Here is a 24,044-nt window from a genome sequence, read left to right as displayed (position 1 = left end):
CCGGGGACTGAGGGCGCCGATGCGGTGCGAGCGCCTCCGTCGGTGCCGTAGGGTGTACCGGACTGTGCGTTCGGGACCCTGTGTAGCGGTACCGGTCCCGTCCCCTTGGTACTGGGGAGAGGTGGTGCTGACGCGGTGCGGGGGCATCTGGTGCCAAAGCGCGCGTTGGGCTCGGAGTCCAGGATCGAGATCGAGACCGGCAGCTTGGTTTGTCACGCCACCCAGGATGATGGGCGCTGCTGACTGACCAAGAGTGGTGTCTGTCTTCCTGCGCCGCTATCAGGCTATAAGCCGGGGATCTAGACAGGTGCCTGGTTTGCATCTGGGTCACCGGGATCCGCACCCGACTGTGCTCCGAGGATCGAGCGCGTCAATCTCTTGTAGGCACCGTGGCTCTCGGCACCGACATGGGAGATCGTGGTCGGTGCTGGGTGCCCGAAGATGAACGAGAGTGGTGCCGTGGCTCTTTCAGTTGGCCCGTCTCCCTCAATTCGGCTGCTGACCGGTGCCGGGACTCCGAGGACCTCCTCCCCTTTGATGCGGAACTGGAGTGGCTCCTCCGGGAACCTCCGGACCTCCCCCGATGCCGCGGTGTGGAGGAGCTCAACGACTCACGGTCGGAGCTGGGAGGAGGGGTTCTCGTTTTCCCCCTTCCCGACCGTCTGGGGGGAGACACCGAGTCCCAACTCCTCTGCCCACTGGGATAGCCCAGCATGGGCTTACCCCGAGACGTGGTCCCTGAATCCCTCGGCCGAGGGAGGGACGGAGGTGTAGGCAAGGCCATGAGGGCTCGTGCTGCTGCAAACACCTCTGGCGTCGACGGCCCCTGCAGGGGCGCTCCCCCACCCCCTGGGGTCGGGGGAGGCTCCCTGCAATGAGATGCCGGTGCCGGAGTGGTCTTGACGGCATGTGGCTGGGGCATCTCCTGCATCATCCCCTGCTGTACCGGTCGCAGGGGGGAGTTCAAAGTTGCGGCCATAGGCCGTTTTTTCTTTTTTGGTACCGTCTTCTGGTGCGGTGCCGTTGTCGGTGCCGATGTCAGAGCCGGAGGAGCGCTGCACACCGATGAGATGCTCGGTGCCGTCGGCAACCTGGAGGGCTCCGAGTCGGGACGTAGTGCCGATTCCATCAGAATCGCCCGGAGGCGGGCGTCTCTGTCCTTTTGTGTTCGGGGCTTGAACGATTTGCAAATGCGGCATTTATCCTTGCAATGCTGCTCCCTGAGGCATCAGAGGCAGCGATCATGCGGGTCACTCGCAGAGAAGACCTTTGAGCAAGCCGCACAGGGCTTGAACCCCGTGGAGTCTGGCATGGCTCCAGTAAAGCCCCTAAGGGCTAACTATTTACACTATACTATCTACTATTTACACTAAAAAGTATGCTAACTATTTTAAACAAAGAAAACTTAACTACAGATTAAGAGTCCAGAGGTTGCTACTTGCAAAGAAGCAAGGGGCAAGCGTTCCACTGACCGTCACGGGCAGAAAGAAGGAACTGAGGGCCCGTGTGGTCGGCAGCACCCTATATGCCGCGCTATGCGTGCACCACTCCAGAGGGCGCTGGAGCTGACCCGCCAGGGTTGCTAGGGCAAAAAAGTTCTGCAGACTCATGCACGGGGCGCGCACTCACCTATAGTGGAATGCATATGAGCAACCACTCGAAGAGAGAATTCAAGTTTTGCAAGAGCAGATAACGACCCCCAGTCTCCTCTTAGTGCCAGGATAAAAACCAGGGGTGAGGAGTCCCAACTGCTTTAACCCACTCCCATTCCTCGCTCAGAGCTAACAGTATAACATTTTTTCTTAAATGTTTTTATGTATTGGTTAAGTTTTCCTTTATATCGTCTCTATTTGCTAAAATCTCTGTTGCTGCCTGTACTGTTAGATACTTTATAGCAGTGTTTCCCAATCAGTTTGCCACAGTACACTAGTGTGCCCTCAGGTCCAAACAGGTGTGCCATGGAATTTTTTGAAAAAGTACCTGTGAAAACAAGAGGGGAGAGGGGGAGCCTCCTTCTGATTGGCCATCTGCCTCACAGCCCCACCTCCTCCAGGGGCAGAGCAACCAATCAGAGTTCAATCTCCCTCCTCCCCTGCTGTGTGAACAATGGATTGGCTTCTCTGCCCCTCTGCTTCCCTCTTATAGCCGAAGAGCACCTGTAGCTTGTGGTGTGCCGCGGCAGAGAAAAGGTTGAGAACCACTGCTGTATAGAGTTAATCTCTCTCAGCTCAAGTCTTCCTTCCTTCCTAGGTTGCTCTCCCCCCCTTCTCCTCATTTTTGCTCTCTTTGTTTTAAAAGTTATAGTTAGTACAGAAACCACCATCCCTAAAAAGATGAAGCAACTGAAAACAAAACAGAACAAAAACAAAGAGAAAACCAAGTAAAAACTTTACTTTAAATAAGTCCAGTGAATTAATAATTTTAACCCTTCAGGAATGCAACAGCTGGAAATATTCCTAACTTACTTGAAAATATGGTTGCCAAGCACCAGAAATGCAGACTGCTTCTAATCCTAACCACTGACTAATATTTGAAACATGGGTTTTCCTTATTCCATGTAGCAAAGTTTTAAAATAAAGTAAATGCCTTAAATTACTAAATAAATACAACACATTTGACAAATAACTTGATATGAATTTTTTTGATCAATTCTTATTAATTTTTTTTAAATAAAAAGGTAATAACTTGCTTATTTAAATATTTAAATCGTTGGTTTACCTGTCTATTTTCTAAAAATTACTTAATAACTTTAGCTCTTAATGCCTTATCGTGTATAGTTATAAATATAAGCCTGGCACCATTTGTTTTTAATTGTAATTTTGTCCTGTACATATGTGCGTTGCCCTGTGTTGTGTGTGTCACGTGACCACTTTTTTTTTCATTCTGTTGCAACAAATGTCAATTTTATACTTTTTTTTTTTTTTTTTTTAATATAAGTGGTACCACACTATTTTAGTATTATGATTGGGGTATAACCATCATAATATCAATAATTTTATTTTTTGCAAGCCTCAAAAAAGCCTATTTATAAACATATGTACATATATTTTTCCTCAACAAATAATGCAATTGCAAACAAAAAGATTTTTTTATTAATCTAAATTTTTTTTATTCAAAGGAAAAACTGTAAAGGGAAACCTCAACAGTAATGCAAAGATAATATTAGCAAAGTGTTAGTTTCTTCTTTGGGCTTTTTGTTTGCACCTTTATTAAATATTGAAATATACTTATAAGAATGTTATAGCAAAAATGGTAAAATGTATAACAAAATATACTATGTCTAGTTATGTTGCAAAAATCTGAAAACTAACCAAACAATTCCAACAGGTTTCCACCGTTGTTTCCCCAAATACAACTAAGCATTCTAAAAGTTTAATACCATCACAGTATTTGCATAGACTTGTATTTAAAATTGATTTTGATTTAATTTTTATTTTATTTAATTTTTCTTTGAATTTGATTTAATTTTAATTTAACTTTTCTTTTATGCTATGTTAAAGGAAAGTAGTGGTTGTTAAAGTCTGTGCCTCTAAACAGCTAACAAAAGTAAAGTTGGTATTATAAGCACATGAACTCTAAAGAGTTTGGGTAAAAATTCCGTTACTATATTTTTTGCTAAAACAGAATGCTCAGTAGAGAAAAGCAATACACCTTCTCATAGAAGATTGTAAGCATCTATTTTTGTAGTAAAGCATTATATTTAGTATAAAATATTAGTAACGCACCTCCAGTATAAATGAATGTTTGTACAACTATTGTAAAAGTATAGCTTGTGTTATAAAACACTTGGTCCCTATTGCATTGTAAACAAACTAACTTAATCTGTGTATTTAGTTTTGGTTATTGAAAACAAAAGAAATGTAAAACAAACATGCAAAAATAGTATTATGTTAAGTAACTTAAGCTGTTTAAGGTTGCATCCCACAGACCAAAGACACCAGAAGATATCACACCCTGAAGATACCAGAAAATATCAGTACACAGTGAAGAAAACCGCAGGCATCAAGAAAAGAAAAATGAAGTACTTTATAAATAACAGACTGGTCTGGTATATACCTCAATATACTAGGGCTGTGCTTTGTCTACAATGAACCTGGCCTGGAGCCTTCGTTACTGAAACGGATCCCTGGTCTTACTGAATAATCCAATCATGGAGTGGTGTCTCGGTTACCTGTGCAGAGCTGGGATAGCATACACACTGGGAGAACACACATGCAGCCAACAACTGACAACATCCTAGTGTCATGAATCTTTCCTTTCCTGTGTTTCCAACAGTGGTCATGAACTCCGTGGTCCACTAAACCCTAAAGAACAAGTGAATAGCAACCTTTTTGGCTCACATACTCACTTACTCCTTTTAGTGGGCAAAGTATTGGGATGTGGGTGTCATCAAGGGCCCCTGAAGAGTTCAGAAACCCTAACATCTGAAATCCAATTATAATGTCCAGTACTTGGATATGACAGTACTAATTGCCTCACAAACCTGTACAACCATGACCCTGACAATAGACTTCCCAAACCCATACTGGTTAGCAACTGGCCAGGTTCCACAAGGCCACACCCACGTATTCCTGCACTGGCATAGCTTTCCAAAATAAAATGGTCTGGCACTGGAGGTTTGGGACAAGCTTCACTCACACCTCCAACAAGGTCTGCTTCCTCATTCGGAAGTTTTTAGCCCAGTGTTCTTCAACCCAGGTTTTCAAAACCATGTGATCTTGCCATATCATGCTCATTCTCCTGGACCAGTAGCAGAGGTCTACCCAGGGGCATATCATGGTGATAGTAGCAGACACCATATCTATTCCATGGAACCATAGTGGATTGTCAGTCAGCTGTCTTTGGCTTGTCAAAAAGTTCTGGCACAATTTTGTCCAGTATTTCACGGATCACCTACTGCACTGCAGAAACATTTGTCCTTCAAGAAGGAGTGGCAGCAGAACCACATCATTCACTTGCTCCACATCTTCCACCCAGTTTGGCAGAAAGGAGAGGTGAACAAGAACTGTCATCAGCAAATGTGTGCAAGGCAATGGACAGCACCAATACCACATTGCAAGACAGTTCCTAGACCTTCTCCTGTGATCCACAGAAACCGGAAATATGCCCCTGAAATGGTAGTGCTAACGTCACATGCGAAACACTGGTAGTGTGGATGGAGGTATACACATGTACAGTATATATGGACACTCGGTAAAGGTATCAGGTACATATGCCTGAGTATGCATGCAAGTATAGATGTAGCCATAGCTAGAAAGCCATAGCTAGAAAGTTTTTCCTAATATCTAGCCTAAATCAACATTGCTGCAGATTACGCCCATTACTTCTTGTCCTGTCTTTGACAGACATGGAGAACAATTGATCACCATCCTTTTCAAAACAGCACTAAATGTAATTGAAGACTGCCATCTGGTTCACCGCTTCAGTCTTCTTTTCTCAAGACTAAACATACTCAATTTTTTAACCTTTACTCACAGGATAAAAAGTTTTGAAAACCTATCATTTTTGTAGCTATCCTCTGGACTCTCTCCAATTTGTCCACATCTTTAAGTACGGCATCTAAAATTGAACACAATACTCCACCTGAGGCCTCACCAGCTCCACATAGAGCAGAACAATTCTGTGTCTTCCACATAACATTCCTGTTAGTATATCCAGAATGATATTTGTCAGCACCACACTTTTGATTTATATTCAATTTGTGATCCACTACAATGCCCAGATCCTTTTTAGCAGTACCACTGATTAGCCAGTCACTCCCTATTTTGTATTTGGGCATTTGATTTTTCCTTCCTAAGTGTAGTACTTTACACTTTATGGAATTAGACCATGGAACACATTGCCACAAGATAATGTGGAGGCCTAGAACTTTGAAAGATTTAAAGGAAGTTTTGACATTTGTATGGATAACTAAAATATTTAGTTATAATAAATGCTAACAAAAAGAATATTGGAAGGGATATAAAACCTAATGCTTCTGGGCTTAAACCAATCTCTAACAACTATTAGAGGTTAGGTCAAAGTTTTCACAGCGCACAGATTATCCCACATCTGCATACTACAGTTTTTTTTGCACCTTACTTTAAGCATCTGGTGCTTGACACTGTCAGAGATACTGAACTAGAAACAACATGGATCTGTTCTAAATGGCAAGTCCTATATTCCTAAGTGTAAGGGCTGCTGGAAGGCCATTTTCTGTGAGAGCTCCTTTCCTTTGGTCAAAATCTTCAAGACATATGCTGCACGGCTCATCTTTTTAAGAGATCTTTTGGGGAGAGAAAGCTTGCTTGAGAAGGTTACATTTAAGGAGTGTGTGATATTTCTTTTAGTTTTATTTGTGCTATATGGTTTATTTAGTTATTTCCCTTTGGTTTATATTGACTATGTATGTACTTAAATGTTAATAGCATGGAAGAATGAAATAGGTGCCTCTTGTGGTCTTATAAATTAAATAAAATCATCATCTTGAGAACACTTTTGGCATAATCTACTGATGCCAGCTACAGGCCATTACAGCGGTCTGAGGCACTGGTGCATGCACCTCAGTCCCTCCTATTCTCTGCCTGTGGCACACAGTAGTTTAGTCTCCTGATAATTTGGTCTAATTTCAGTTGCTGGGTTTGGGGGAGTGCTGGCAGCTGGATGGTGCTATTGACCTGTGATATACAGGTCAGACTATATGATCTGGTGGTTCCTTCTGGCCTTAAATTCTATGGTTATGTCTACACTGCAGCTGGGAGCATCCTTCCCAGCATAGATGAAGAGACTCACGCTAACCATAGAGCTAAAAATAGCAATGAGGATGTTATGGCACCTTGGACTAGCCACCTGAGCTTAGACACAGGGTTAGGCGGGTTTGAACTCAGATAGCTAGCCTGAGCCACCAGCCATGCTGCAACATCCTCACTGCTATTTTTAGCAGGCTAGTTCAAGCAGAACTAGTACAAGTCTGTTTAACCAGGCTGGGAGGCATGCTCCCAGCTGCAGTGTAGTTATACCCTATGACCTGGAAGCAGCCTTCATCAGCTCCCATTGCTTCAATACCTATGTGAACCTCACTTATCATACATGACCCTAAATCATGGGAGCTTCTCTGTTACTGGAAACAGCACCACTGGTGGATTCAGTGTCTAATAGTGTTTAACATATAAGGCCTTCTGTCTTTTTCCATATATAGACTCTGACTTTACTTTTAATTAAAGGTAAATCACAAATGTTTTTTCATTGATTAAATCACTATGTAAGTAGAATTTTGCCTGTAAATCTTGCCTGTAATTCAGCAGCCAGGTCCATCATTATACTGTAAAGTATCTTCAAGTTTAGAACCACGTTCTGGTGCTGATTTAAAAAAAAAAATCAAGATTACTCAATTACTAATATAAAACTGGTAAGATTATTACTTCAGTACTAAGAGACTAACCAACATGAAAGTATTTTTCCTTGTGCATCTACTAATGCTAACTCTTGCATATCTAGTAGCATTCTTAGGCCACTGATAGCCACATTTCAAGAGCTCTTGGGGGAGTAATGATCTGGAACATTTAGAACTTCAAGTGTTCATTATTTTACATACTGCACATGGGAATACAATCAGAGCATGAGGATTGAAGGGGTATACTTACTTTTAAGAGATAATACTATAGCATTGTGGTTTTGATGCCAGAGTTAAAGTTCTTGTAGTATAGTGATCATGATAGGGTTAACTGGGTTACCCAGAGCATTATGAGATGGAGCCATGCTTCTCCCCTGCCTTACTTCCTGTTTAAGTCCATGGGAGTTTTTTCCCCATTCAATTGCAATGCAGTTAAATTCGAAGCAAGCCTCTAGCCTGCAGTCCTGAGAGTAGATTTTTGTTTGTTGCATTGAGCAGTCCTTTTACAAAAGTTCTATCATCATGTCTATAAAATGGAAAGTTTCTTACCTGATCATTTCCATTCTGCTAGCAGCATCTGCCACAGTTCTGTGAAAAATTGAAGGCAGTTCAGAGTTGCAACATAGTCCATGCTGGCTATGCCCCATTCTCCAGCAGCGCACTAGAAGAATCATTCCAAAGCTATGTAGAAACTCTTATAATATGATTAGTAACAGAAGTACCAGTCAGTGAACTATGTACAGTAGGCTATCTGGCCCACAAATCGTAGACATAAAATAAATGTCCTTTGGCTACTAGAATCATATACAGGAGGGTAGAATTGTGGGAGATGCTGCTAGCAGAAAGGAGATTATTAGGTAAGACACTTTCCGTTCTGTAGTCCAGGATCTCAATTATATGATGCTTGGGAAGTAAACAAGCAATGAATTATAAGAAAGGACAAAAACAGACCGAAATAGAGAAATCTCCACTTGAAAGTACATGCCTGTATGACAAGTTATTTTTGTGTCACCACATACAGCACCTTAATTCCAAAAGAGGCCTCTGCAGAGGACAGAAAGTCCATCTTATAATGTTTGATAAAGGTGTTGATAGAAGACTATGGTGGTGTCCTGCAGATTTTCTCAACTGAGACATACATCCTTTCTGGACATGATATTGCTAGAGATCTCAGAGGTCTTCAGGAATAGGTGAACTTGATGCCATGTTTGCCTCCATAATGCATACCTTAATCCATCTGGTCAGGGACAGGTAGAATGCACAAAGACTTTGGCATTTTGGATGAAAGGATACAAACAAGGAGCTTGATCTTCTTATCAATTCATTGCTCTTGAAGTAGCTCTTAAGTGCTCTCCAGATTGTGCCACAGCTTTTCTGTAGGATGCTGGGGTTTTGGACAGAATGATGGGAGAATCATTTCCTGTGAGGCATGGAAAGAGAAATCTCACCTTTGATAAGAAAGATTTGGTGGTCCTTAGAACCAACTTGTCAGCTACTGTATGGATAGAACTGCCAACTCGACTTGTCTAGCCAACATAATAGCGACCAAGAAGCACATTTTGATAGATAAAAACAAAGGCAAAATTGTTGTTAAAGGTTCAAATGGATGGGTGCTTAGGGCTTTTGGTGCCAGTTGTAAATCGCATTTAAGAAAGACTGATTTGACTGCCAGTTTTGACAGTCTGACTGTTCTGAGAAATCTTGAGGCTTGTGAATTTTCAGTTAAGAAGCCTAAAAACCCAAAGTGCAAGACACTGCTTATGCCTGACACATGACTCACTATGGTGCTGGGCTGTAGTCCCTTGTCCATACCATCCTGAAGAAAGTCCAAAATAGCTGAAATTCCAGGGTCCTTAGGATTTCTGTCTGCTTGACTCCAGGAGTTTAATCATACCCATATAGAGGAGTAGGCCTTTAATGCTAAATCTGTCTAGAGACCAGTGAAGTCCTGAGCGCCCTGGAGGATAAAATAACTGTTTATGCTTCCCTCTCAATAGCCATGCAATTAGTTCTAAATGGTCTGGGTCTGGATGGAAAATAGAATCTTGGTGAAGGATGGTCAATCTCACTAGTAAATGCAGTGAGGGTTCTAACGCCAAGTTTACCAGATCCAAAAACCATGGTCTCTTCAGTCAGCATGGAGCCAGAACTATCACCTTTGCTTGCTTTCACTTTATCTTCTGAATCACCTTCCCTAAAAATGACAGGGTGAGAACACATAAAGCAATCCCTTCAGCCACCTGTATACAAATGAATCCATCCTTAATGTCCAGGAATCTGCTTCCCTGGTGAAAGACTGTCATCTTTCTGTTTTTATGATAGGTACACAGAAGGATGGATGACAGGCTGGATGTCTGTGATATCATGTGGTAGACTTTGTGATTCAAACACAATTTTGAGTTTTTGAATAAGTGTCTGCAAAACCAATATTCCTTATGGCTTAATATTCCCTTTATGTATATTTTTCTTAAGGAAGCTAGGTATTCAGACTTGGAATTTAAGGCCAGAAAGAAAAGACAGTTACTAACCTTCTTCAACTGTGGTTCTTTGAGATGTGTTGCTTATGTCCATTCCACATTCAGTGTGTGTGCGCACACCACATGCACCGGTGCCGGAGATTTTTTCCTCAGTGGTATCCGTAGGGCTGGCTCTAGCGCCATCTGCAGTGGCACGCGTACACGCTGGTATATAGGACACTGCCAGACACCCTCCCTCTAAGTTTCTTCTTGCCGGAACTCCGACAGAGGGGAAGGAGGGTGGGTCATGGAATGAACATGAGCAACACATCTCGAAGAACAACAAGTTAAAGAAAATTAGTAACCATCTTTCCTTCTTCGAGTGCTTGCTCATGTCCATTCCATGTTAGCAGTACGTCTGGAGGTGGTTCAGAAGTTCATGGATGTGCTGTTTGCAAAACTGCCCTGCCAAAGCCCGCATCGTCCTGCGCCTGTTGTATGACAGCATAGTGGGACGCGAAGGTATGCACCAAGTCGCAGCTCTGCAAATATCTTGTATCAGTACTTCAGCTAAGAAAGCCACAGAGGATGTCTGAGTCCTTGTCAAGTGGGCAGTCAGAGTAGCAGGGGCATGACCTTCACCTGTTCATAGCAGGTACATATGCAGGAGGTTGTCCAAGCCAATGTCTGTCTGATGTCTAGAGTGTGTAGGCACGGATCTTCCTGAGAGCTGTGGGGCTTGGGAAAGAATAATGATAGGAAGATATCCTGGTTAATGTGAAACTGCGACACAACTTTGGGCAGGAACACAGGATGGGGTCTCAGCTAAATCCTGTCTTTGTAAAATACAGCATAGGGAGGCTCTGAGGTTAGGGTTTTGATTTCCGAGACATGCCTCACTATGTAATTGCCACCAGTAAGTCAACCTTCCAGAACAAGTGAAGGAGGAAGCAGGATGCCATGGGCTCGAAAGATGGCCCAGTAAGCTTAGAGAGGGCCAAGTTAAGGTCCCATGGAGGGACTGGATCCCTCACCTGTGGAAAGAGCTTTTCTAGGCCCTTCAGGAATCTGTCATTTTGTGGAAGAAGTCAGAACTACCCTGGACCTGCAGGCGAAATGCCAAAATGGGTGCCTGATCTACCTTGATTGATGACAGTGCTAGGCCTTGTTGCTTCAGGAAGAGCAAGTATTCTAGGATGGATGATAAAGGTACTCAGGATGGGGAGAGTTCACACTCCCTTGCCCAGCAGGAGAAACACTTTCATTTTGCCAGGTAAGTGATTCTAGTGGAAGGTTTCCTGCTCTCTAGCAAGACTCTGGACCTGAGCTGAACACGACCACTCCTCCTGGTTCAATCATACAGCATCCATGCCATTATGTTCAAGGAGGCCAAGTTTGGGTGCAGTAGTCAACCGTCATCTTGCAAGATGAAGTCTGGACAAGCTGGGAAGGTCATGTCCAAGGGAAGGTCACTGCTAAGTCTAGCAGCACGCTGAACCAGTGCTGATGGGGCCACACTGGTGCGATCATTATAGCCTTCACCCTGTCTCTCTTGATCTTTAAGAGGACCCAATGGATAAAGGAATCAAGGGAAAGGCATACATGAGGCCTCCTGACCACCGAAAGAGAAAGCTGTTGGACAGGGAGTCATGAGCTCTCAAAGAGCAGAAATGCTGGCACTTCCTGTTCTGCGTGGTCACGAACAGGTCCACTCAGGGAGTCCCCCACTTCTGGAAGACAATTCTCGCCACCTTTGGGTGCAGGGACCACTCATGGTGAGAGAAGAAAGACCTGCTTAGGTGATCTGCCAGTGAGTTCTTGACCCCTGGGAGGTGACAGGCTTCTAGGGAGACTGCATGCCCCACGCAGAAGTACCATAGCTTGAGTGCTTCCTGACATAGTGCTAAAGACTGTGTGCCTCCTTGCTTGTTGATGTAGTACATTGCTGCCGTGTTGTCCATTAGCATCCACACTACCCTTCCCGCAGGCTAGATGGATTGTTCTGAGTTCCCTGATGTTTACATGCAGCCTCAGCACCTCTGAGGACAAGAGGCCCTGTGTCATGTGGCAACCCTAGGTGAGCTCCCCATCCCAGGTCAGAGGCATCTGACACCACGGTAAGTGAAAGGCACGGGGCTGCAAAGGGAACCCCTTCTGGCTCATTTACAGGGATCGTTCACCAGAGTAGGGAGGTATGGACACGGGGCGGGACTGTAAGAATCGTATTTATGCTGTGTCTTGAAGGGAAGCCACATTTGAAGGGGGCCTGAAACGGAGTCTTGCATATTGTACCACATAAGTGCATGCTCATGTGGTCCAACAGTCTGAGACAAACCCCTGCCATGGTGAGAGGGTTGGTAGTGACCTGGAGAACTAGGTCCATTAAGGCTTGGCATCTGGATTGAGGTAGAAACACTCTGACTTGAGTGGAGTCAAGGACAGCTCCATTGAACTCTATCCTTTGTATAGGCACTAAAGTGGACTTCTGCTCCTTTATCAGCAGGCCCAGATTTTGGCAGGTCTCACGCAGCACCACCATATCACGTTGGACCTGGATCTCTTACTGTCCTCTGATGAGCCAGTCGTTGAGGTAAAGATAAATCTGGATCCCTCAATGACTGACGTAAGTAGCCACCACCGCTGTGCATTTTGTAAATACTCTTGGCGCAGTTGAGAGGCCAAAGGGAAGGGCTGCAAACTGGTAGTAGTTATCTCCCACCACAAATCGAAGGAAATGCCGGTAGCCCTGGAAAATGGAAATATACGTCCTTTAGATCAAGGGCGACGTACCAGTCTCCTGGGTCCAGAGATGGGATCATGGAGGCTAAGGAAACCTTATGGAATTTCAGCTTCCTGAGATGCTTGTTGAGATGTCGTAAGTCCACTATGCGTCTCAAGACTCCCTTGGCTTTCGGGATCAGAAAGTAACAAGAGTAAAATCCCTTCCCTCTTAGATGTAGGAGAATTTCCTCTACAGCTCCGACCCACAAAAGGGTTTGTACTTCCTGGACGAGAAGTTGCTTGTGAGAAGAGTCCCTGAAGAGACGGGGATGGGAGAGAGGGATAAAAATAAATTGGAGGGTGTAACCCACTGCGATGATGCTTAGGACCCACCTGTCCGATGTTATTGCTGACCATACAGGGAGGAAGGGAGAAAGGAAGTTTGAGAAGATTGGAGATGGATCCTGTCCTGAGACTGCTAGGTCACCCCAGGAAGCACGCCTTCAGGCGCACCCTCAAAATTTCTGTCTGCTACCCGATGAGTAGCAGCTCAAGGTTGGCTGAAGTGCAGAGGAATGTTGGCTTTGATAGCATTTGAAGCTCTTGTTCCTCTTTCTATAGGGTTCGCTCCTTGACTGCCTCACAAACCGTTGTTGATGCTGGGGTCGGGAATGTTTCCTGGACACCTGAGGAGCATACAACCCCAGGTAGCGGAGCATGACCCTGGAATCTTTAAGGTCATGCAGTCTGGCGTCTGACTGATAAGAGAAGAGGGCAGTGCTGTCAAAAGGGAGGTTCTGGATGGACTGCTGGACCTCCACTGACAGTCCAGATGATTCAGCCATGAAGCTCTCCTCATGGTTCTGGCTGCTGAATCCGTGGCGTCGGAGGCCGCTTGTAGAGAAGTCCTCACTATTGTCTCCCCTTCTTCTAGAATGGCCTGGAACTCTTGTTTCGACTCCTGGAATAAGGAGTCAGCAAATTTGGATATTGAGTGCCAGACACTGAATGTGTATCTCCCCAACAATGCCTTCTGGTTTGAAATGCAGAGCTGTAGGCATACAGTCGAATACATTTTGTGCCCAAAGAGGTCCAGTTTCTTTGCTTCTTTGTTTTTAGAGGTTGAACTTGACTGCCCATCTGTCCCTTTTGTTGGCTGCTGATACAGCCAATGATCCTGGAGATGAGGTGGGAATATAGGTATACAAAGCCCTTTGAAGGCACGTAATACTTTTTCTCTGCCCATTTAGATGTCGGGGGCAGAGAGGAAGGGTTTTGCCACAGGGCCTTCACCCATTTTATAACCCTTTCATGGACTGGGAGAGTGACTCTAGAAGGGGCTGCCACTGTCAGAATATCACACAGCAAGTCGGCCTGATCCTTCAGCTCTTCCACTTCTAAACCCAGGTTGGCAGCTACCCGTTTGAAGAGCTCCTGGTGGACTCTAAAATCATCCCTCAGAACTGTGGCTGGAGGACCTGTCATTGTCTAGCAATGAGGAGGAGGATGCTGGTAATGGAGGGGTATGTGAGTGCTTTTCCGCCGTTTGGAAGTCCTCCTCCTGATGGGTCACCGGCATCTCTTCTGCCTGACCTGGTTGTCATCCGATCCCAGGGGAGGCCCAATATAATCACAGAGCAACGCTCCAAAGTCCCCTAGATCACTGTTTCTCAACCTTTTAAGTAGCAAGTACACCCTAACTTCTGAAAATTTTCATAAGTACCCCAACACTCAATTTTCCACTCAGAAATGCTATCTTTTTCCCCTTTACCACTGGACGACTGTATTTCTTGTAAAGCAGGAGAGTTCTAAGTTCTGCAGTGCTGTGTGGCTGTGGCAGATGACAAAACCCTCTGCTGTTTCTCCCCTCCTTCCTCCTCCTCTTCCTCCATATAGGAGCAAAAGTCAATGCCAGTCAATCACTATGGCCTGATGGTGGGGTCATGTGGTGTTCTCCACACACAAGTGGGAACTTGTGAGGTATGAGCAGGCACTAGCGGCCCACCAGAGTGGATAGCAGCACACCCCATGGAGGGTGCAGGCCTGGGGCAAATCACACTGTGTGGGCCCCTCTTAACTTTTTTATATTGGTAAAATCTGGGGCTGCCATAGTTGTCAATTGACAAATAAGCCTGCGTGTAGAGCCCAGCTCCAGGACAGGGCAAGCTGCTGGGCTCTCCACGTGGCATTCTGGGCACCAGGCTTTGAGCTGGGGAGGGGAGATGTCACCTAGGCAAGTTGCAGGCGGCTGCCACCTGGCTGCCAGCCTGGGAGGTGGGCGACTGCTACTTGCTTTGAGCTGGGGCGGAGGAGGCTTCCACGCAGGCTGGGACCCAGGGATGTGGGCAGGTGGCAGGTAGCTGCTGCCCATCTTCAAGCCAGGGCATAGGAGGCTGTCTCTCAGCTCAGAGCTGGGACACGGGTAGCAGCCACCCAGCTGGAGCCCATCTCACAGGGTACAGGAGGCTGCCGCTTGACTCCCACCTGGGAGCTGGGACCGGGCGGGACGCGGGTGACTGCTGCCCGGCATCCCAAGAAGCCAGTGGCTGCTGCCCAGCTTCCCAAGACTGAGGCACTGCGGTCTACCTCCCAGCTAGGAGGTGGGACTGGGCAGGAAGCCAGTGGCTGCTGCCCACCTCCCTTCACTGGGTTTTTCACTGCATACCCCCTGCCTGTGGAGGTACACGTACCACAGGTTGAGAAACTATGCCCTAGATGGACTGGTGTTGAGACTGCAGCACTGTGGGAAACTCCCATGGGTTCCAAAATTGCCAAGGCCATTTTATTGTGTCGGTGACCAGGAACCCAGTGGCATGGCGGGGGAAACCCGGTGGCTGTGGACAGATGACCATGGCCTCTACGGGAGGGACCTTCATCGTCCTCCTCCGACTCTGAGGCTGAAGACCACTGTGGTGCCATTCTTGCCTCTGGCTCCCCACAATGCTGAGCGTGGTGCTCCAGTGCCGGGGAATGATGACAAAACTCAAGCGATCTGTGCTGAGACTCTATGGGGTGCCAATACGGTGGCAACCAATACGAACAATCCCTAGAGTGCGATCTCGAGTCCGGAGATCAGTACCGGGACCTTGATGCTCTGTACCGGTGGTTAGGTGATCGGTGCCAAGGGACTGGGGAGCAGCCCCTAGAGTCTTCATAACTACCGTGTCTTGGGGACCGCAGGGTTGCTGGCAACCAGTGATGAGGTGTCGGTGGGTGCCGCGGAGATAGCAAGTGGAGACATGAAACTGGCAATCCCGGTGAGGCCCCCATCATGGGCTTGCCCCATGAGCTGCTTTTAGCAAACTGGCTTGGTAGGGTGTCTCAGTGGCCGGGTTTATCATCCTGGAAGGTGGGTGGTAACAGGAGAGAGAGTAGGTCCATAGCCACTTGGAAGTCCTCAGGGGTGGATGGGACTGCTAAGTGCTGAGGGCCTCTGCCACTACCAGGCGTTGGTGGTGGGTCCCGAGGAGGGCTGGGAGTTCTAGTAGGTGAGGTCACGACTGCCTGCATTTACGGGGGAGATGAGCAGCCTGGCAGGGGTCTTGGCTCATCACCTACTCCCGACTTGCTCCATTTGCGTGGGGAGCGCCCTCTGTCAGCATGAGTTTCTGATACCACTTCTACAGCACCAGTGATGGTGACTGGTGCCGGGATGAACCCGGTGCAGATATAGGTTCACTTCGTATCGACGCCAATGTACTGGGCGGCAGGGTGGAATATCGGTCTGAGGGCTGATTCCATCTGGAGCACTCTCAGTTTAATATCACGGTTCGTCTTTGTGCAGAATCTAAAGTTTCTGCAGATCCTGCACTTGTCTTTGATATGAAATTCATGCAGACACTTGAGACAGTTCTGGTGATGGTCATTCACAGGTATCAATATTTTAAAGGCTGCACAAGGCTTGAAGCCCGGGTAGCAGGGCATGGGCCTGTCCCTGTGGCTATCCTGTGAAAATGGGGAACAGATAACCCCTAAGACTACTAAAAGACTGCTAAAACTGTTAATGCTAATTTGAACAATAGAACCAAATACAGTAAGCATAGAAGACAAAAAAAAAACACTGAGGAGTTGCTCGCCAAGGCAAAGACAAGCCAGTACTGTCACAGGTGGTAAAAAGGAACTGAGAGGGAGGGAGGCTGGCAGCACCATATATACCAGCACGTACACGCATCATTGCAGAGGGCACTAGAGCTGGCCCTACAGATACCACCGAGGGAAACATTTCTGGCACTGGTGCATGTGGTGCACACACCCACCTAATGTGGAATGGACATGAGCAAGCCCTCGAAGAACCACCATCGTGATCATCTAGTCTGACCTCCTTCACACTGCAGGCCACAAAACTTCATACCTCACTCACCTATCCCACAATAAGCTCATAGCCTCTGATCCACCATTTACTCTAATTTAAACCAGCAAGTGACCCATGACCCACGCTACAGAGCAAAGCTAAAAACCAAGACTGTGCCAATCAGACCTGGGGGAAAATTCTTTCCCTGTAGTAACTCAGAGCCTAGCCCATCTAGTGTCTCATCTCCAGCTATGGGAGATATTTGCTAACAGCAGTGAAAGATAGGCCATGTGCCATTGTAGGTAACCTCTTCATACTACCCCTTCCATAAACTTATCAAGCTCAGTCTTTTAAAAAGTTAGGTTTTTTTACCTCCTCTACACTCTTTGGAAGTCTGTTGTAGAACTTCACTCCTCTGATGGCTAGAAAGCCTTTGCCTAATTTAGAGCTTAAACTTATTGATGGCCATTTGTTCTTATGGCAGCATTAGCCCTCAACTCAAATAACTCCTCTCCCACCCTGGTGTTTACCCCTCTGATGTATTTCTTGAGAGCAATCCTATCTCCCCACAGTCTTTGTTTGGTTAGGCTAAACAAGTCAAGTTCCTTAAGTCTTCTCTCATAAGGTAGGTTCTCCATTCCTCTGAACTTTCTAGTAACCTCTCTCTGCACCTGTTGTAGTTAGAATTCATCTTTCTTAAAAATGGGAGACCAGAACTACACAATATTCCAGATGAAGTCTCACCAGTGCCTTGTACAATGGTACTAACACTTCCCTATCCCTACTGAAACCTTGCCTAATATATCCTAGGACTGCATTAGCCTTTCACGGCCGCATCCTGCGATCAGCCAATACACTTATGTCTTTCTCCTACTCTGTTGCCTCTAACTCTGTGTGTGTGTGTGTGTGTGTGTGTGTGTGTGTGTGAACAGTACAGCAACTTTGTTGTTAGTCCCTAAATGCATGCACTGTACTTCACGCTATTAAATTGCATCCCATTTCTAGTATTCCAGTTTTCAAGGTCATCCAAATCTTCTTGTAGGATATTCCAGTCCTCCTCCATATTGGCAATACTGCTCAACTTTGTGTCATCCGCAAATTTTATTAGCGCCTTTCCACATTTTGTGCCGAGGTCATTAATGAAAATGTTCAAGAAGTTTGGTCCCAAGACTGATTCTTGAAGAACTCTATTAGTAACCTCCTTCGTCTGACAGTTCACCTTTTAGTATGACCCCATTGTAGTCTTCCCTTTAACCAGTTCCTTTCTGACCTTCAAATTCTCATATTAATTCCCATCTCCAATTTAACTAATAATTTTCCAGGTGGAACTGTATCTACCCACTTATCCAAGACCAAGAGAAATCAGTCTTCTGAAAAGTGGGATATTCTGCTTCCTAGACCCAGATTGGGATGGAGGCACAGACCTTCATTGTCTCAGTGAGGTAGAATTATTGCTGTCACCTCTGATTTTGCTACCTGATCCACAGTTCCAGGGTTTTCCTCTGATGTATCTGCCATCCTTCCTTTGATATTTCTGTGATGAAGCTGGACAAAAGGAGCATTTCTGCCTGTTAGATTTGTAGTCCCCTCTTGAGACACAATGTGAAGATGGTATTGGATGCACTGTGTGACATTATCATAGCCTATTTTAATCCAAACAAAAGAAAACCTGTGAATCTGGATGAGCACAAAAATTTGTTTGGAATGGGCATCTGCTATCCAGGGGCATAACCAGATGTGGCACATGACTGATAAACTGGATGCCATGGCCCTGGCTCATAATCTCATCACAATCACTGAAGCATCTGTTGCAAATGGTGTGCCAGGAATATTTTCTGAAGGGTAGACCTGAAGTCCAAATGGTCCTTGTCCTCCAGGGCCTTAAGGTCACCCAGCCAGGATATTATAGCTCTTGCAAAGCAGATCATGACCAGGGATGCTCTAAAAGCAGCTGAGAAGCCTCAAAATCCCTCTTAAATGTAACCTTTACCTTTGGATATATCTGTAACGTGATGTGATGGCATATTGGATATATCTGTGATGGCTCTTGGTATTGTGTGTAAGTAAGTTTCTGCTTATATATGTTCCCTCAACTTATCCCATTCATCCCTGATTACTTCTTCAAAGAAAGGATGCAGGGGAATTGCTGTCTCAAGATAGGATTGGATGGCATGTATTTGCCCTTTGGCATCTCATCTAATACCTAATCTTGTTGGATCTGTACAGTAGGTGCCATTTTCCTACACAAAGTAGCAAGTTTCTCAGGAGGGAAGACACCAGAAGGTAGAAATCCTCAGGAGGCAACAAGCCAGCTACACAACAAATGGGAGAAAGCAAAGGCAAAATTACCATTATGATTGAGCACTGCAGGAACTTTGCTAGGCAGGAATAGACTTTTTAAAAATGAGTGCCTTAGAATACCTAATAGGAACTTCAAGGAACATCTTTTACTGCACATTCAATCTGAATGTTCCACTAATTTCAGTGAAGAATTTCTACAGCATCAGTCAATAAATTCCTGAGATAAGCTAAATGTTTTGGAATTTTTTTAAAGCATTCTTAAAATGTATAAAAAGAGACAAGACTGTTTTAGTGATATCAAAAGTACCACTTCAATTAGACTACTGGACACAGATTGAGATCTCAGTAGTTCTCCCTGACTCTCTAAAATCCCAGAATAATTCAACACATCCTGTGAAGCCTAGTGTCTCCAAACTGGGTTTCAAATTTTTGCCCAGACTACACAGTTGTGGCCCAAAATATGAACCCCAACCCCTTGGCTACATAACATTGTTTATGGAACAGTTTTATCACCAGAATCATGATTTCTGTGGAATGTTATATTGCAGCAGGGCTAACAACTGAGAATTCTATTTTTTTTAAAAGCTTCATTAAACCAACAAAAAATGTCTATCATACTGAGTGTGACAAATCCACAGATTTTGTGTGCGTGTTGTGGGTTTGTACATAAAGTTCCCTATGATTCCGCAGCTATGTAACTTGACATTTTCCCAAGACGCCATGGAATTCAGTATTTCTGGAATGGATTCACCATTTTGCTGCAGCTCCTCCTTTCTTTGCATCTTATTTCACAAAGGACAATTAATTAGATTACAACACATGCACCCTGCACTGTTCCATGGAACTAGGCATCAGGACACTGGAGATCCTGGGAGTGAGAATTGGAGTCCAGCTTGCAGCCAGGAAATGGGAGGGAAGAGAACAAAGTAGATTTCATGGCAATAAGACTAATTAATGGTGCCATGGAATTTAGGGTTTGTGCTGCAGGATTTAGGAATTGCTGATGGAGAATTTGGTTCCATTGTCTATAGAATACAACAAGCCCTGGTTATTTTATACCAATTCTCTGGCATATATTTCTAACCAAGATATCCCTTTGCTCTCACAAGAAAAACCTGCATATATATTTCTCTATTGTACTTGGTGAACTATCCAAAGGTGTTTATTATTTCACTCTTTTTTTTGGTTTATCTGGGAGTTTTTAAAAACAACTTACCAATGTATTTCTCAAGGAATCTGCATTAATATTCACTGTTTTCTCTGAGACAGGCTTTTCAAAATGTTTACGTATCAAATATTCAAAAGAGGGGATAGTGTCACTGGGGTTTATCAGCCATGCAGCAATTCTTGGATCTAACACAACACAATCAGTCACTACAAAAATAAAAAACGATTTTAATCATTCATTTCTGATTTAATCAAAGTATTTTGAATTATTTACATTATAGCAAAGGACTAAAAAATGTTTTTGTAAAGTAGCATTTTCCCACCTTTTTTGTAGGCATGTTACTACGAAAATAAAACTATGAACTAAATTACAGTCAACACTCTATGACCCAACAAAAATATGAGTGCCTTTGAAGAGATGTTTTTAAAAGGTAGAGAATTTAAATTACCCAATTTATTTCTCTAATACCAGTAGTTAAAAAATGAGCACCTACAGTAAATGTACACTTATTTGTAATACTACTTGTCTGACTTATTGTTTGACTGCATTCCTACTCTTAGTGCAAAAAAGGTTGGAATCCCCCTAAATTTCAAAGAGTTGGGTTTTTAGTAACTCAGGTAGTTTAGCTCTATTCTGAGACCAATTGCCAATGCCTCAGTGCTCCCTGGATCATTCCACACCGGTTCCTTCAAAAGAGAAGAGTGGAGTGATCTCTAAATTTTAAGTGTAACTGTTAGTCAAAGAATACTTATAAGATAGAAGGAATCCATCAGAAAAAAGAATCAGCTTTTGAAAATATTGCCTCCTTCTTCTTTTGTGATGGCACACAGGTGGATGAGTAGGAATCTGGTCAGAAGAGATCTCCAAGAAGCATAATTACATGTTATCCTTTCTCTAAAGAAGGCATATTAACTGGATTCCTACTGTTAGAGACTAAAATGTATGAGGAGAGTTTTCCATAAACCCATAGATTTTCCAATCATAGAATAATAAAGGAACCATACCCAGGGAAATCATGGAGACTTCCCAAATCATAAGAACTGTCATACTGGGTCAGACCAATGATCAGTCTTGCCCAGTATCCTGTCTCTTAACAATGGCCAGAACCAGAACTTTAAAAGGAATGTACAGGACGATCCACTCCGGCCTTCCCCTTCCAGGCTCTGGCAGTCAGAGATTTAGGGTCCCCTTGAGCATGGCGTTATACCAATGACCATCTTAGCTAATAGCCATTGACAGACTTATCCTCCATGAATTTATTTAGTTCTTTTTTGAACCCAGTTATACTTTTGGCTATCACAACATCCCATGGCAATGAGTTACACATGACAATTGTGCATTATCAAAAAAAGTTCCTTTTGTTTGTATTAAATTTGCTGTCTGTTAATTTAATCAGATGACCTCTGGTTTTTGCACTGTGAAAAAGGATAAATAACACTTCTCTATTCACTTCTTCTACACCATTTATGATTTTATAGACCTCTGTTATATCCCCCATTAATCATCTCTTTTCTAAGATGAACAGCCCTAATCTTTTTAGTCTCTCCTTGTATGGAAATCCCCATTCACAACAAAGGATTGTGATGAAGAGTTGAAGGAAGTATTACACAGTGGTGAACCACCAGAGGTAGAGCCATATGGCCCTCAAGAAGAAAATGTAAGGGATGTATTGCAAGGAATATATGCAGAAGATTATGTATTCTTTTGCATTTGCACAAATTCTGGCATTGGACCAAAACTTACAAAATGGTCTAGAAGACATGACTAAACCATGTATCATCTACAAGAGTATCCTCCCCAATAAAAACTGTATCAAAAAGGACAATAATCTCCATCTAGTATGTAGACCAAATTCCATCAATCTAAACAAATGGAACAGATTCCATGGTGAAAATAATTCTCAATTACCAAAGAATTGTGTTTAGAGAAGTGCTATAGATATTATCTGTCAGGAATCCAGAAAGAATGGATAAATTGTCAGTTCTGATGTGATTCTGTCTTTAATATTACATGTTACACTATTAATGTCACTGTATAAATGTTTTAATAAAGTATATTTATTAATTATTGATGCATTGATTTCAATGGGAGTTTTGACAGTGCAAGGACTGCAGGATTAGGCACAAAACATCTTACCTTGTTTCCAGTTAATATCATCACCATAAACATGAAGGAGTGCTCTCAAAAAATCCTTTGCATTGAAGCAAATAACAGTACTATGTATTATCTGAAATAGTATTTCCCTGTATAAGATACGAAAAGAAATTCACTAACTGAGCATTTCAATTTCTTCTAATTACTGAATGCAAAAAAATACTCATTTATGTTCTTGCTGAATATGAATTAATATCACTTATTTAGTTAAAAAAAATAAGGATTCTTACTTCTTGTACAAATAGGATATCAGGGGCAAGAAATAATTGTGGTTTCCCTCTCACTCCCAATTGTTTCTGATGAGCAATTAATGGAAAAAGCAGGATTGTATTTTCATTATACTAAGTTAACAATTCTTTTTCTAACTTAAGGTTTTCAAATTACAATCATTTAGTTGATATGCTTTCCTAACATTTCAGTGAATCTTGTATTTGCAAGATGCAGAAGAGATTTTTAAGCATTCCAAAAATAGTGTACACTTTATTTATATTCCCAGACAAAAAAAAACTAAGTTAAAATGGAGTCCAGGTTGATCGTACATATCAGCAATTTAAAAGGTAAAATGCAGGATGTAATTATCACACAACCCAGCAGCATAAACCAAGGAAATTTTTAAACTCAAAAGAAATCCAAACATATTAAGATTTGGAAATACAATTAGGGCACCCAAAGCAATGTAACTTTGTTCTGTAGTGGCAGCATATGGTGATCATATGATTATGATTAAGGCATTTTAGTGTTTGTGGTTCCAGATTAGATTCAACTGATTTTTAAAGACAGGTGTTTTTCCCCCACCTCAGGGTGTCACTGTCTGGAAGTGTTAAAGTATGCTGGGTGTCTTGTGTTCAGCCTCCCTTGAAAAAGAAACTTGCAGTTATGAAGAATAATAGAAAAAATGACTATTAATCCTAAAAAAACCAAAACAAAAAAACCCCTTCAAATGTGGTCTGCGCAGAAACTTTCAGGCATTTTAAACAAAATACGAGTTTCAAAGTTTTTGCATTTCTCTGTTATTAAGAGAATCTGAGTCAAAATAAAATCTAAGACCAGGTGCTAATTTTTTAAAGGACCCATTTCTTAATTAATGTGAATTCTAGACTAATTAACAGATTCACTTACAAATTCTCAGAAAATTTTATACTCAAAGAGATGCAATTTTAGGAATGATGTGGTTCCCGCAGCGGCAGAGGAGCCAGCAACAGAGCTAAAAACAGGAGTTTGAGTGGGCCTTACGGGCAGTGGGTGAGTTTTATGGAGTTGTGTGTGTTTGTTTTTGTTCGGGTTTTTTTGCCCCCTTCAGTTTGCAGGAGCTGGTACTTGGTGGTGTACTGAGATCAGCTGACCCTAATTAGGGGCCAGTGCTTCCCTAATTATGGGCCCTATAAAGGCAGCCACTCAATCAGACAGTGGCACAGCCGCAGCGGTAGAGGAGCCAGCAAACAGAGCTGAAAACACGGGAGTTTGAATGGGAGCATGTGGTATTCTGGTATTTTGGGGTCCTCGTTTGGGGTTCTTTTGGTTGCGTTTTTTTTGTTTTTGTGTCTCTCACTGACAGGAACTAGGGAGAAAGGCTTTGACAGA

The 24,044-nt window shown here is 43.6% G+C and overlaps 1 protein-coding gene across 1 annotated transcript in view; it reads right to left on the bottom strand.

Annotated features, from left to right (window-relative positions):
* Positions 1 to 24,044, bottom strand: part of POLN (DNA polymerase nu) — a 187,022-nt gene that overhangs the window by 142,555 nt on the left and 20,423 nt on the right. The window contains exons 5-7 of the mRNA XM_067567696.1: positions 22,446 to 22,552; positions 20,358 to 20,515; positions 7,270 to 7,338 (exon numbers count right to left, since the gene is read on the bottom strand). Coding sequence (XP_067423797.1) covers positions 7,270 to 7,338; positions 20,358 to 20,515; positions 22,446 to 22,552 — 334 coding nt within the window. The remainder of the gene's footprint in view (positions 1 to 7,269; positions 7,339 to 20,357; positions 20,516 to 22,445; positions 22,553 to 24,044) is intronic.

The sequence above is a fragment of the Emydura macquarii genome, unplaced genomic scaffold (assembly GCF_026122565.2).
Source record: "Emydura macquarii macquarii isolate MOO-44397 ecotype Brisbane River unplaced genomic scaffold, CSIRO-AGI_Emac_v2 contig_2795, whole genome shotgun sequence".
NCBI classification, from domain to species: Eukaryota; Metazoa; Chordata; order Testudines; family Chelidae; genus Emydura; species Emydura macquarii.
This window is presented reverse-complemented; position numbering and strand designations above follow the sequence as displayed.